The 15,824-nt window shown below is 39.2% G+C and overlaps 1 protein-coding gene across 1 annotated transcript; it reads left to right on the forward strand.

The window, feature by feature from the left end:
• Positions 1-268: 268 nt before the first annotated feature.
• LOC108104024 (beta-1,4-glucuronyltransferase 1) lies at positions 269-4,608 on the forward strand. Its single transcript, XM_017209856.2, has 3 exons — positions 269-300; positions 3,280-3,889; positions 4,042-4,608. Exons 1-3 carry the CDS (start codon positions 269-271, stop codon positions 4,588-4,590), a joined length of 1,191 nt encoding a protein of 396 aa, XP_017065345.2. The 3' UTR covers positions 4,591-4,608.
• The last annotated feature ends 11,216 nt before the right edge of the window (positions 4,609-15,824 follow it).

Raw genomic sequence — 15,824 nt, forward strand, 5'->3', positions numbered from 1 at the left:
TTTCAGACGTTCGAAAGAATGAACCTTTTTGATTTAGAACTTATTTAAATTTATTTGACGTTAGGCCATGGCACTCTAGACTGTGTTATGGTATGGCAAATTGCCTTTGAGAGCAAAAATAAAAGTTTATTCAGATGGGTTAAACGTTAATATTATACAAGTCTCTATATTAAGTAAAGCAAATAATTACTTTAAAATAATATTTAAAAAATTATAATTATTTCTGTTCTCATTGTTTTCTCTCAGTGCATGCGTTGAGCATGTACATATGGATCTGGCCAGACCCAAGTCCGGATTTCGGTACAGTTTCTGGTCCTGATTCTGGTTCAGGTGCGGTGCGTGCACCTGATGGCGGAAGCACGTCTGCCGGCCATTTTGTTTGGAATGTGAAATCAAACCGGAAATGTTAAAATATGCAGCTTACCTCTTACTCTCTTCGAGACCCTTCACCCTACCACACCCTCGACATCCGCCCCATTTGCATTGTCCTGCACGAATGTTGACGTTGGCTGGTGTCGACAGGCAGACTGAGGGCCACATTAAATGCCACCTGCAATACGTCAGAGATGACTGCCCAGCCAGATTTTAAATAAAATACAAAATTCGTGCGACCACTTGGGGAAGCTACTTGAACTAAGCTTCCGGTGGCTCTGTGTCTTTGTTATCCGGCCTTAAAGATTAGCAGTGAATCGGCTCAGAACCAAAACAATCGGCGCACTCGAATGATAAATGCTAGCACCGAAATGAACAGAAAACTTTTCATCCAGCAAATTGAAAATGTCTCACACAGCAAAGACATTTCAATGGAAAACTGTCTTTCGGGTGGGAAATCAATTGAGCAAATGTGAACAAGTGAATAAACTTAAATCTCTGTAAAAATATCCATTGTTTTAAGCACTACTTTGACATAAACTAGCTTTAGGTTATGCCAAAAAACTTGAGAAAATTATACTAATAATAATGGCCCACTCTTGGTAAGCTTTAAAGTTTATGATGGAAGATATTTACAGATTAAATGTCGTTTCATCATTGTTTGCCCCTTTCTTTAGTATCCATTACTTAAAGGGAATATCATTTCTCATAATTAGTTTACTTCATCTAACTTAGTCATCATCGAGGCAAAAATATATAAATTGGAATAGGCCCTGGAAACAAGTTCATATTTTGCTTACCAACTATTTTCCCATCTCAGTTGGCATTGCTTGATGAATCTCTTGAATATCCTTGTGAGTTTTGCTTTCTCGCCTTCTTTCTCACCTGACACATTTCTGTCCAACGCACAGGTAAATATAATTTCTCTGGGAAAAAAAACACTTTCAACTTTCTCTCGGGACCATTGATCTGCCCTGCATCAAAAGTTGCACCTGACTTCGATGTAGTTCTACCTTTTTTTTTTTTCACTATTATAAACTGATTTATTGGTTCATTTCCAGGCGCCTGGCTGAAGGACTAAGTGCATCGGGTTCAGTGGAAGTTGATCAGAGGGGAAAGACAGGGAGCAGAGTTGTGAGGCAAAGGTAGACAAGGTAAATTAGATTTGGCACTGCCTTGATGATGATGCATGCGACAAGTGAGTTAAGTTTCTGGCAAAAGAGAGATGGGTGGCACTAGGTATAGTGTCCATATATAGCCGGCTGCAACAGCTCAAACAATAAGAGCAACAGACGGCGAACGTAACTTTAAGCCGATATCAAATCTTTCAATAATTAATATGGCCCACAGCCACCCACGGAGAAAGGTGCACAGTGGCGTCGGGCTGGCTGGGCAAACAAACGCCAGCTCATAAATAAACACACAGAACGTTTCAGTTCGCAAAGTTTTCCATGCCGCGCACACACACACTGCCCAAAATCAACATTTACAAATTTTAGTTCCTCACCATAACCAAAAAAACAAGAATTGTCGTGAGCTATTTCAAGCTCAGCTGAAAAATACTAAATTTACTTGCTACGATTTTGGTTATTGGGACATACTTTTACTTTAAATTTTATACTCTTTATTTGTTTAATAGTAGATAAAATGCGGTCTAATGCTAAATTATAATCTATTTTTCCAAGTGTAAAACAGGCACACATCAGCACGTGTTCATTTCCGGCTACAGCGTTTACCGTGCATATCCTGCCGTGTATCCTTGGCCAACTCTCCTTCTGTTCTGCCCTGAACTCGACTCGTCTGGTCGGGTCTGCTCTGTTCTGTTGTATTGTATCCTGTAGCTGTTGCTTTTCCAGCGGTGGCTGCCTAAGCCGTGCTCCATCGTCGATACGGAAAGCTTTCAGATTTAATTTTAATTAGGTGCTATTGAATTTATAAATTTTTCAGCTGCTGTCGCTGTTGCCGTCCTGCGTCCTTTGTCCTTCGTCCTTCGTTCTTTGCCCTTCTATCCCCTTTTGGCTTCACCAACGTACACGACGAACTTTCCCAGCCATTGGCAAAAGTTTCCAAAGGGGAAGGGAAGAATCCCATCGGTGGCACCCTGCCTGTTGCCTGACACTAATAACAATAATCGCAAATTGTATTTTCATGAATTTTCAACTCGTAATTACTAATATTTCAAAATACATACAAATACATAATCTATATACACAGTACGGCCCGCTGCCACCCCCTCACGCAACCAAATAGAAGCCAAAACTGGCGCATAATTAAAATTTGTTGTCCACGCCCACTGTGAAAAGGGACGTTCGGCTGGATTTTGAACTGGGGTTTGGGGATTTACCTTTTACAATGAATAACAATGAACAATGTACATTAATTTTCCGTATTAATTGTTTATTTGCGCAGGCTGCATATTAAAATGTCTGCTAATCAATAATAAACCCCATTCGAAACAGATTATTTTTCGTTGGATAAAAGTCTTTTGGGAAAAGGTGGGCTTAATTGAGTTTTAAGTGATTCTTAAACCTTTCAATTAAAGGAAATATTAAAGGAGAATTGTGTCGGTTTACCTGCCAAAATAAGCTATATAGTTTTCAAGGAAATAAAATGTATGCCCTGTGACGTTTTAAGGAAAATCCTGAAACTAAAACTAAAATCGAATCGGAGAACAAAATGTGTCTGGCCTTTAGCCTTTCGATCGTTTTTTTATCAGGGGTATAATTTCCCTTCAACTAAAGGAAATATTAAATTGTGTCGGTTACCCAAAAAATAGTTTTCCAGAGAAATAAAATGTATGCCCGTACCTTGGCCTTTTAAGGAATCCGAAACTAAATAAATTCGAATCGGAGAACAAAATGTTTGGCCTTTAGCCTTTCGAGCGTATTTCTAACTCTTATCCGGTAGACAACACAACACAACCAAAGTAAAGCTAAAGAAGTTTGTACAGTGTAAGGAAAAGGTTTACCAATCGAGCCACGCTATCTACCAGGATTACTGGGTGCTGGAGAACTATGTGATGGCTGAACATGGACCACTAGCCTGCTATGACAATGTGACCTACACCACTCATGCGGACTATACGTATCTGGACAATGTGGTGCCCCTCCTGGAACGCTGGCAGTCACCTCTCAGCCTGGCCATTTATGCTCCTGGCACGGATTTCGAACGTAGTTTGGAGAGTATTCTATACCTACGACAGTGCCATCCTCGCAAGGAATTGGTTCGCCAATTGACCAGCTTCCATATTTACTTCAATGTAGAGCATTTGCCCCAAGTTGTGCTCTCACCCAAGAATGCTCTAATGAAGATGGCCAACTGCGGAGGTCCACCTCCATATGAGAATGTAAATAAGATGAATTTATATAGGACTCGGCAGGGGCTAGATTATCCAGTGAATATGGGACGCAACATCGCTCGAAAGGCTTCCTTAACCCACTACGTCTTGGCCTCCGACATCGAACTGTATCCCACGCCAGGATTGGTGCCGGACTTTTTGAATTTCCTGGGCCGCCTTGTAAGGTTTATTATAAATTTATTGATTTGGTACTGGAAGCCAATATATGTTTTTAAAGTCATATAAAAAGATAAGCTATGGTTTTGGTATCAAAGAGGTTGCTGAAAAATGTTATCTACTTTTTTGACCAACCATTTTTTTTTTTTTCACAGGTAATTGGACGACCAGGACAACAGCCCACATCGCCTGTAGTCCATGTACTGCGTATTTTCGAGGTCATGTCTAACATTTCAGTTCCAAACACCAAGCAGGAGTTACAAAAATTGCTCAAATCTGGAGAAGCCGTTCCATTTCACATGGAAATCTGTGAAGTCTGTCATCGGGGACCTCTGTTGGAGGAGTGGATAAATGCTACAGTGATCTCTGATGAACTGAACGTCTTCAATGTGGGACATCGTTTGGAACAGAATAACATGTGGGAGCCCGTGTTCATAGGCACCATAGAGGATCCGCCCTATGACGATCGTTTGACCTGGGAGGGCCAAAGAGACAAAATGACGCAGGCCTTTGCAATGTGCGTGCTGGATTATGAGTTCCACATCCTGGATAATGCCTATCTGGTCCATAAGCCGGGAATCAAGCAACCCGCTAAAAGCTATACCATCTTTCCACAAACTCGACGTAATAATTGCCTCATCCAAAAGAAAATCCTTAAAGAACTTAAGTTTATGTACGGCTCACGAAATGGTTGTGTTATTTAGGAGAGTTGTCTTGAAAGAAAGCAGAAGTGTAATATTGGAAAATTCCTTGTTAATTTATCTAATTTGCGTAGTAGCTTAAAATTAAATTATTATTCTTCTAAATTGGTTGGTTTTATTAACGATTCGATGAATAGAAAAATCATTCCAAACGTATTCCTTTTTCTATAGTGCCCTTTATAAGGCACTTAACATTTGCCAAGGCTTTGGGCAAAAGCATTTTCCGCTTCCGTCAATGTTTGTTTAACTTTTTCTGGTGTGCAGTTAACAAAAAAAAATCAACAGCAAACGCAACAGCATCAATAGTATAAAATATGAACTGCAAACCTAAATAAATATTTATTATTTGCAGCATTCTACTGGTTGGGTGTGTGTTTTGTGTATCAGAGCCATGAGAGAGAGAGAAATTTTTAGCTTAATTGAATATCAATTCATTTCCAAATGCGCACCAGTAAAGCGGGGGAATGGGTTTAGTAAAAAGAACTTTTCAGAGGCTGATTGGAGGGGCGAAGCAAAAGGGTTATGGAATATTTATAGCGCAAATTATTAGCATACAAAATGCAATTGATGCCCTCCAGTGATTAATTAAAATGTTTCCGAGCGCATATAAATTCATATTGTTTATTGCGGTTCACGTACGCAGACAAAATGCACTCGTGTGAGTGCTGAGTACGAGGTCATGCGCCATTTTTGTGGTTCACTGCACTCTGCGGATGACCCAAGTGTCCAATCGCATGACTCCTCGCACCCTGGTCATCTATCTGCCCTATCTGCTTTGATCATCAAATGCGGTTTAATAATAATTTTGGCTCAAGGACATCAAATCCAACTGAAAGCTTTCTCTGAATCTTGAAATTAAACAAACAAAATAAATAATTGATTTATTTGTACTTAATGGTAGAACTTTGTGGCTAATATTTCTAATTTCAATCGTATTTTGTGGCACTGACAAAATGGTTCTAAGGAAGGAATGGATTTGAAGGGGAAATATGATTAATATGTAATACATAACACATTTTTATCAACAAACAATCTTTATAAATGATTCCCTCCTTTCCCTCCTTCCTCATAATCCTGTATTATCGAATTCCCCATATAAAGCCAAGTATGAAAGTATATAGAAGCCAGCCTCCAGCTTGTTCGGAACCCTATAAAGTTGAAAATATCCACTACTAACCGCTGGCAAAACATAAATATGCACAAACCATAAAAAACTGACCAGAGCGAGATGCAGTGTCCTTCCCATTGCCCATCACAATGACATGGCAACTTGGCGAAACAAAGTGAGACGAAAAGTTTCCCAAAAAGACAAATGACCCTTAAAGTTGAAACTAACAGTGACTAAATGGAGACAAGAGCAAAAAATTTGTGTGTGCCCAGGGTGGGGTTACATACTAACATTTATACACGATAGAGGAAGGACTTGGTGGGTGGTGGACAAGGGGTTACTAGGATTGGAACGATGGATGAAGGAGTACGGAAAACGAAAGCAGCTGAAGCAGCATGAAAATCTTTTAATTGCTGCCACCAGTAGCCAAGCAAGCAAAAGCTTTCCATTTGTCTTCCAGCCAACTGCTGACGTTGTTGGATCTGCCTCAAAAAAAAAAAAAAAACAAAACAGAAAGAGACAACCTGCTCGATTATGTCCGCTGTGTAAGAACGAGATGGGGGGACAGAGCCTGGGGCCGCGTGAAATTGCAAAACTGTTTCACCTGAATGCACTAGGCTCCGTACTCCAGATGCCCATTCTCAGAACACATCTGAGAACTTTTGCTCAATAAGACAATGACAAATCCGCAAACAAGAAACTAGTTGGCATCAAAAAAGGTCGACAAGTAGTGTCCTGTTTTAAATATTTCCCAGCTGAGACATAATAACAGATTCATTGATGATCATATAACCTCTTAAAACACCTTTACCTCTTTATAATATTTCTAGAGTTTGTTTAGTAATCAATACTATGTTTGATTTGGGATCTGTTCAGCTTAGCGCTAATTGAATTTCCCAGAAACATTTTATCGCTTTTTCTTGCCTCGAGCTTCTTGTGAAAATTTCGCTCGAATAATATGCAAACAAGCTTAAATGTCCCAAATCACCTTATCGTTTAGGCTCAAACACTTTATAGTTCAAGGAAAACTCGAAAATGCTACTCGACCCAAGATGCCCCATTGACAGCCTCTAGCATTGACCACAATGAAGGGCAGAAACAGAGAGCACCATTCAATAAGTCCTTTGGCCCCAGCAGAAAACCCCAATTTCCCAGCTACCTCTATTGTTATAGAGTATGAAAAACTAGGGAAAAAGCAACGAGCGAAATAAACAAAACGTGGAAAATACAAAAGTAGCCAAGAAAAAACTAACAAAAAAAGTGAACAACAGCTGGGGAAGAACTCCAAACAATAGGCAGCCGTCAAAGTGAGCGATTGTTAAAACGTGTCGAGGCATCAATAGAGGGTCCAAGTGGACACCGAACCAGGGGCTAATTCCCCGAATGCTTGGCAGTTCACCCAGAGAGATCAGTCTATTAGCCTAGTGAATTAATAATTTTGCATGAAATTAAGTCTTGAGATAAAATAAAATATATTAACATTTTTTTATATTAACATTTCCTATTAAAGTTACAACTTTTTGAATGATATTTTCATACACATAATATGTTAGACATTTCACAGAGACACTTTATTGGAATGTAGTTTGTAGTTGTTTCTTGCAAAATATTGCGGCATTTATCAGGAAGTCGGTTGAGCCAGATGGACAAACTCTGGGATTTTCCTCAAACCAAAACCGAGTTCGGCATCAATTTTCCCTTTGAATAAAAGATTGAAAAGATGCGTTGGCATACAGATGCTTTTGTGCCATAGAAATTGCTGTTTGAAGATGGCCAGAAAAGTTTCTTAAGATGCTGCCCCTCCTTTAAAAGCTGAGCTTAAGCAAACAGCTGCCATTGAATGAATATCTTTTCCATACAAAATGCCATATGGATGGGTTGAGCGTCTTAAGAAAATTGTAATTTTGATGTCAAACAACGATTAAAAGCAACGAGATTACCTGATGCATATTGCATGAATGCATTTATTGTGTTTGCCCAGAGTCTCTGCTGCTTCGTCCTGTTGGCATATCCTCACTGATCCGGAGTGGTGGATGGAGGAATGGAGCAGTGAAGGAGCCCAGGCAGACATCGTTGAGCTCATTTGCACTTTGACGCGTCCTCAGCTCAGAATTCCATGACACGGCATCGTGTGGCAGGACGAAACAGGACGAAACTGCAGCGTCAGACAGGTGCAGATGCAGGTGCAGCTGACGGCAATGACGATGTTAACGAGTCCACAAAACAGCTCCAAAGAACTTGGCACCACCCCTCTGTTGGACCGCAGACCCAAAACCAGCCAGTTGCCCCCCTCGTTTGCCCCCGCAAATCGATGCAAATAAGCAAAAGGCGCCGCTATTGCCCAGTTTAGGGTTTGAGTCCCCAAAAGCCGATCACGCTTTGATGCCCTAACAGAGGGTATTTTAATTATCGGAAGAAGTTTAAGAACAGCTTAGCCTTTTATCTATAAATTAAATGCCTTACGTTACCAATTACTACAAACTTTGCCTCAACAGGATTGAATTTTTCTATATTTGATATTTCATAGTAATCAATGTTAAAATGAAATTCTATTTACCAAAAACTCCCATGAAAACAATCCTTTTAGAGTATTTAAAGCGTCATAAGCTAACCTTATATCCAGATTCAATGCATTTTTTTTGCCGCTTGCTAGTTGCTGTTTCAATTTTTTTGACTCGTGTTGTCGGTTAGCGAAAATTTCAACCGCAATGTTCAGCGGAACAGGAGGAGAAAATCTGTTAAAATTTCAGCAGTGGCAATAGGCGCTTAAAAAAAGCTAATGGAACATATGGCTGCCGGAGCAAGGGCCAAGCGGATCTTAACCCACTCATGCCACCACATATACCCACAAAACTGAAAGGGGGTTTCGAATGCCCCATCGCCATTCTAAATGTTTTTGTGCATTGAAATATGTTTTGTTGTGTAGAAAATTATTAAGATTACTCATACGCCACGTTGGTCACTTTAAATAAAGTAAAAGGATAAACATCATATTCATAACGTGATTATTTTTAGCTTTTAAAGTCACGTTTACCCGAAATATAATGTTTCTTATCTTAAATCTTACCCTCACTGCGTATGAGTAATAAATATATATTAAATATCACTCATACGCAGTGTGCATGGAATATATATATATAATTTAAAATTATTCGGTTAACAAGTTTTTATCTCTATTAATCTATTTAACAGCCATTCATTTTTCTAGGATTTGTTACAACACTTTTTTACAGTGCAGCCTCTCCACGTACAATTTCCGGCTGAACACATTTTGTGGTCGGGCGCAAATGCATTTATATTTGAGCAGCAGCAGCAACAGCAACAACAACAAGGGATCACGGGGAAGAGAAAGAGAAAGCTGGGAATGGGGCGGAAAAAGGGTTTCGGAAGGGGGAAAACAGAGTGAAGTTACCATCGGCGACGCTTTGGAAAGCTTAAGCCATTTCATTTTTGGTTCGTTGGCGTTTGTAGCATTTGCTATTTTGCACTATTTTTATGACTCACTGCGGGGGCAGCTGTGGCTCGAAGGGCCGCAGGAGGAGTTAAGGCGAACGGAATCCGAGAGGCTGCAACTTGGAGCAGTCGCTCGACCAGCCACGGGGCACTCATATTTCTTGAAACTCATACAAACACTCACAAAAACTAATAGAGAGGACCATCGAGAGGCGAGCAAAATAAACATTGGCAAGCTCGAGAGCAAATACAACAAAAAACCGATCAATAAATATGGTTGATTTTCTTTTTTACATCCTGAAATTGCCTTATTGTAATTATTTCATAGGAGGATGTTTGGTTAGGGAAACAAATAGCTTGGGCTAATCTATATGTCCAACAATGGGTTAGGAAAGTGAGAGATTTCTATAATCATTTTTCGGTGAATAGATTAATTCATAAGAAAGAAATTTCGGATAAGGTTTATATCTCTTTTTTGAGTATCAAACTTAATAGTTTGTATACATTTTTTAATAGAAAACGTTAACCTATAGACATTGTTTTTGAAAAGTAATTTCGCCAATTTACTTTACCCCTCTACGATCAATAATGCCGCTACTCACCCTAACAGGTGTACTTTTTACCAGCACTTTCATTATTCAAACCACATTTTGCCATAACTTTGCTTCTACCAGTTCCTCTTGATTGTTCAGAGACTCCGGCAATCCCCCTACATATCAAACATAAAAACCCTAGAAACAATGCAAATGCTCCTGGTTCGATGGCTTATCATAGAGAAATCCACTTCATTGTGGGAGGGCAGGGAAGATTGGTTGAGATGAAGGGAGAGTCTCCAAGTTCATTTGCAATTTATTAAACGCAGCTATAAACAAATCGAAAGCGAAATGCTCGCCATGGCCCCCCAATGACCGCATTTATGTCGATTTAAGCCATATCGGCTGGACCGGGCCCATAAAGGAAGCCAGGAGAGCCGGGAGGGCTGAGAGGATATACAGGATATGGAGAGTCACTAAGTCAGTCGGCTGTGCTTATGCCGTCCATTGGAATTGTGGCACAGCGTATTTTGTGGACTGCAGACACGCACCAGCCTATGGAACATGCACGAGGTCTGATGGAAGGGGCGCAGATTGCACATAAATAGCTGCCAGAAGTCAGCAGTGATACACTGCAGAAAATTAGAGTTAACTTATAGAATTTAAAAACCTCTTTATTCTGTAACATCCTAGTTCTTAAGAAACTTTTTCAAAGTTAACTTTTTATTATTAAAGGTATTATTCTTTTTAATTAAACTAACAACTAATTTCTATTTCCGTGTACTGAGGGGCACTAAGCTAATTTACTTTCATATGAACCGAACGAAGTCCTGACCAGCGGGGACAAGGGGACGTTTGTGCGATGGGGGCGTGGCAAGGGGGACAGACCTAGCCGAACTGAACTGAAATGAACGGAACCGAAGCGAAGCGGGCTGAATGCAATGAGCATCTACATAACGCCCAGGAGTGATTTTCTGTGTCATTTGGTTGTAATCGTGTCTGTTGTTTGTTACTTATTAGTATGTGTGCTGGTATTTGGGTGTGTGAGTAGTGTGAGAGTGTATGTGTATGTATATGTATACATATATATATATGGCATATTGCATGTTCTATGCCATATTGCGCCATTTGCATGGATGAGTGTCTCTATCGGAGGTCCTGCGTGTGTGTGTGCCCCGTGTGCGTTTGCAGTTTGACTTGTCTTAATGGTCATGTTAAACAAATGTTTATCAGGGCATGCAGCTGCTGTTTCCATCCGTTGGCCCCCGCCTCTTTGCCCTCTTAACCCTCTAAGACCCACCTCCAGTCAAGGCCATTAGTCAATTCGATAGTGGTTGTTGCTATTGCTGTTGCCCACTGCATTAGGTAGTAGTAGCAGTAGTAGTAGTTGCAGCTGCAGCTGCAGCAGCAACATGAGCTTCAGCTTTGAGCAACATAAGCCGAGGCAGCATAGCAGCAACACATGAAATATGCATAACTCTGCGAAGAAAATTGCTAAGGTTAAGGTTAAAGTTAAGTGTTTTGCCAAATGTGAATAAGGCCAAATGGCCAAATGGCAAGCGGACAAATTTCATATGCAAACAACTAATATATGGCATACACACACAGTCATGTACACTCATGTACACACAAAACAGGAGTTAACTTATGGCGGCGTTCTCGCAAACAAGCTGCAACATTCAACCGGATTCAGTTATTAAATTATTATTATGTCTCCTTGGGCCTGCCCTGGTTTATCATTTTAATTGGCCTGCCAAGTTATATAATTATGACTTATATGGCACCATTTATAGTAAACTTCGTAACATAATAATAAAAAATAATAATGAAGGGATTTACCAAACAAAACTTGAAGTCTTAAAATATCATAAATACCTTTTTGGTTAAATTGTAAGATATATTTTATTTCAAATTACTGATAGATGAAGTGCTTTTATTCGCTTTTAAAACGCCATTTTAACACTTCAATAAATTTATAAAACAAATGCTTAAAAAACTTAGTTATAAGTTAAAATACTTTTAATAAATTGTATTGAATAAGTCATTAATTTCACGATCCGTTAGAAACTATTCAATTAAGATTGGTGTACCCTTTTTTTTACATTTTTTTTATTAAATAACGAAAACGTGCCATAAATTAAATTGAACGTTTCACTCATTAATCCATTTTAATTGGACCAATTAAACTTCATTTCCATGTTTTTAAAGTGACTTTGGAAATTACATAAAGTCCTGCCACAACTGCAGCACTTTTCAAGCTTTTCGATTTAATCTTGCCCACTTAACTTCTGGCTAACAGTTCAAGATATTCGATGGCCGCAAGCACGCTCAGATTTTCCATTGCATATGTTGATTTTAATGCATATATTTATTAACACTCTTGCCGCACTGCAAGTGATAGGAAATACACATTATAACCATAGCTCGAAGCGTGTTTGAAGCCTGCATGCCTGCCTGCCTGGTGCTGCTGTTGCAGAGGCTGGTCATTTCAAGTATTTGCACTAAAAATCGACAGTTTTTTAATGAAGATATTCATGTTAACAGAATAAAAACTCCAAACTTTTTCTTGAATTATTTTTTTAATTTAAATTCGCTTGCAGCAATTTAAATAAAAAGTTTTTTGTTGAATGTTCCCATTACGCGGGTGAAATGGTTATTCATCGCGTGAAAAATGATGAAAATGGGGGGAAAGCAACAGGTGGAAAATGACTTTCTTTTCGCATACTTAAGAGCAAAAATCAAACTCAATGCGCTTGTCAAATAAATATTACACACACATACACACACCAAAGACCACATTCGCTTAGTCACACACAAGCACATACAAATACACACACACACACACACACATATTCAGAAGCGGAAGCTAAATGCTATAAAAGCGCACTCCCACTTCCGTCTCCCTTCCCTTTTCCCTCTTTCCACTGTTTGCGCTACGTTTTCAGTTGAAAGGCAAAATTAACAATATGCAAAATTCATGTTAAAATATCGGAAAAATATATATTTCTTTCCTGCGCGCTGGCAAGCAATCCCTTTTTCCTTTCCCCCACCTTTTATCCTCCTTCCTTTTTTTCTGCCGCCTTTGCGCTCTTTTCGTTTGGGTTGGCAGCAGAAATAAAACAGCAAGGAAAATCGAAATAACCAGGAAACGGGTGGCAAGGATAATGTGCCAGATCGAATAGTAAATATCCTTGGAAAGTCTGATAAGCATTTTTGAATCTGTTATGGAAGTTATTGGATTAAATTATTTATTAATTTAATATTTTTTGAAAGTTAAATGATATTCAGAATATATTTAAAACTTGTAATTTGGCCTTTCCAAGATATATGACTTTATTAGGATACAAATTTATATAGAATTGAGTAAGTGAATCACCTGAGTGTGGGATTTCAACTTAAATTAAATCAAGCTTAGATCCAATCCAGTTGAATCCAATCCTGATCTCTTATAATATATGGTTGTATGGTATGGTACCCATAGCCAGTGTATTTGGCACAAAAAATGGCATTAAAGGGTTGTGGGTGTGTTTTTCTGGCGGAGGAATAAGTTCGTTCGAGCGGCTTTCATATGCTCGATGCCAAGCAATAAAAATGTAACTCCCGTTGTTGTTGTTGTTGTTGTTGTTGTTTTTGCTCATGTAGTTGTTTCTGTTGCTTTTGTTTTTGTTGTTGTTGCCATTGAATGAATGAATGAAAGCGTCGACCCATCGACGACTCAACTTCCACGAGATGCGGAATCGAATCGAATCGAATCTCGAAATACTTTTGGCTCCAGCAAAGTGAACGCCACTATATATGTATATATATACATATTCATATAGATTCAGAGGACGATGTGTTTGATGAGAGCTTGAGTGTGTGCATATAAAAATACAGTTATCTGTTCTATTTGAGCATTTATAAATATTTGTTTGACTCAGTTCTCGACATGCACATTAAACCAAAAAAGTAACCAAAGGAAAAGCAAAGGAAAAAACGTAGTAAGGAAAACCTCTTGCAGGATCACAGACTCCTTTTTTTTTTTTTTTTTGCCTTGCCTGAGAGTTATTGAATAGGGGTTTAGTCGGGAGCGGGTTGCCGACCTTTGGGCAACCCCGTAACCAATCCAATCCCATTGAATACTCCAACCCATCCCATCCCTTTTAACCCATGGGATGCTGCGCTGACACCCAAAAGAAAACGGGGCGCAAAATCTCTCCGTAACCTTTCCAACTGCTCTTTTGTTCGGCTCCCGGTCTTTATTTGAATTGTTTGGGCATAAGTATGTCAAATTTCAAACCATTTACTGACTCCCGGCCAGTGCATAAAATGGCAAACACAAAAAAAAAAGAAAGAATAACTGCAAAAAGTATTGGGAGCTGATGGTTTTAAAGCGTCTTTTGGGGGTTTCGTTTGGGCCAAGGTCAGGGGCTCAGTGGCTGCCGTTTGTGAAATTTAATAAATATTATATTTATGAAGAGATTATGTTGCCGAGTGGGATATTGTAATAAAATGGGTGTATTTTAAATATTCAAAGGGTCACTCATCGCATTTCACATACGCTCATGCAGTCGTTAACTGTAATTTAAATTACATATTTAATAATCGCATTAACGTTTTTTTTTAATTGCGAGAAAAGGCAGTTTTTTAATGTCCATTTAAAAGTAAGTCTTTGACCCATCGACTTTATTAATAAGTATATATAAGCGTATATATATATATATATATATAAATCATACGTTTAAAGTCCAGCATACAGCAGTCCCAAAGTATACCATACCTTAGGGCCATGAAACGCACTGTAGCTCTCCGGGGAACAGTTTATTGTAAAAAAATGTGAAAAATGCTTATTGGAAAAAAATCAAATTAACTTACTCTGCATATACATGAAAAGTTACAAAAGTTGGGAAACTATCTCCGGCAAGGACACCCCACCAACTCCCCAGGCAGCCCAACACTCCAAGCCTCCACCTCCTCAAGGTCATCTGCCAGCAGAGCGTTACACTAACGCAATGGAAAAAATCCAAAAAAAAAAAAAAAAAAAAATAGCTGCAAAAGAATACGTAAAATTTCATTTTCAAATTGCACCCCAGTGACACATTTAGCCGAACTCCTAACCTTTCACTTGCCAGCGAAAGCCAGCCTTCTGCTATTTCCCCAAGACAATCGAAAAACTTTCAGTCGAGTTTCCCGCTTCTCGTTCTCATTTCTAGGAGTTTTTCATTGTTTTTCTTACGACTCATTTCACGTTTTAATTTCTAGGCGTTGCGCCGACTTTCTGCGTCATTTGACACCGACGACAAAAATTTGTCGAGCAGTTGGACAGGATGAAGTGGATGAGTCCACGGAGAGAAAATATGATTTCCATCCTTTAAGATAATAATTAAAGTATTCATAGGGTTGTTAATTAAACTATAAAAGGTTTTTCTAAAAAATCTATTAATTGTATCTAAGAATTTGATTAATAAATATATAACCAACTTCAATCTTTTTCTCTCTGCATCTAAGACTTTTTAAATATTTGTCTTTGCTAGTACTTGCACTAAAAATCCAAATTGCTTGGCTCACTAAGAGTTCAATTACGAGGAGCTTGTGAAGGATAATAATAGAGAGCGGGATGATGATGATTAGAATGATGGGCCAGATGATGGCCCACATTGATAGCAGCTGCGATTGATGATGAGTTGCGGGAGTGGGAGGAGAGAGATTGAGAGGTTTTTGGCGGAAATGATCTAGGAGGTCTAGGTCTCGCGTCCAGCAATTGGTTTAAATTTTATTTATGAGCTGCCATCAAATCAGCATAAGTAGGTTAAACGCAAATGTCAATCGTAAATTCGCTGACTTCCAACCACGCCCACCACTCAGCCCGGCTGCCCCCTCTCAAGTAAAGCGGCCAAATAAATTAAATTGTCGCCCTGTCGCCGCAGCTGAGCTGAAATGCTAACCAAAGTACGTGCCACCATCGATGTGCAGCATCTTCGTCAGGGAGCCAGAGCTGACATCTGCCCCTGCCACATCCTTCTATATCCATTCCTTCCCAAAATGCGAAAAAAGTGTTCCGCAATATTTCATAAAGTGAAGACGGAGTGGACGAGGGGCTGTAGCAGATTTATAGAATTAGCTAATGCTGACATAGATACCCCTCAGAAAGGAACCTAATCCGG

This window comes from Drosophila eugracilis, unplaced genomic scaffold (genome assembly GCF_018153835.1).
Source record: "Drosophila eugracilis isolate 14026-0451.02 unplaced genomic scaffold, ASM1815383v1 contig_445, whole genome shotgun sequence".
NCBI lineage: Eukaryota > Metazoa > Arthropoda > Insecta > Diptera > Drosophilidae > Drosophila > Drosophila eugracilis.

Bases quoted from the DNA above. Each gene is read 5' to 3' on its own strand.
- LOC108104024 (XM_017209856.2), top strand. From the start codon at position 269: ATGGATCTGGCCAGACCCAAGTCCGGATTTCG. The intron at 301-3,279 runs GTACAGTTTCTG...CTTATCCGGTAG, and splicing joins AGACCCAAGTCCGGATTTCG to ACAACACAACACAACCAAAG. The intron at 3,890-4,041 runs GTAAGGTTTATT...TTTTTTTCACAG, and splicing joins TGAATTTCCTGGGCCGCCTT to GTAATTGGACGACCAGGACA.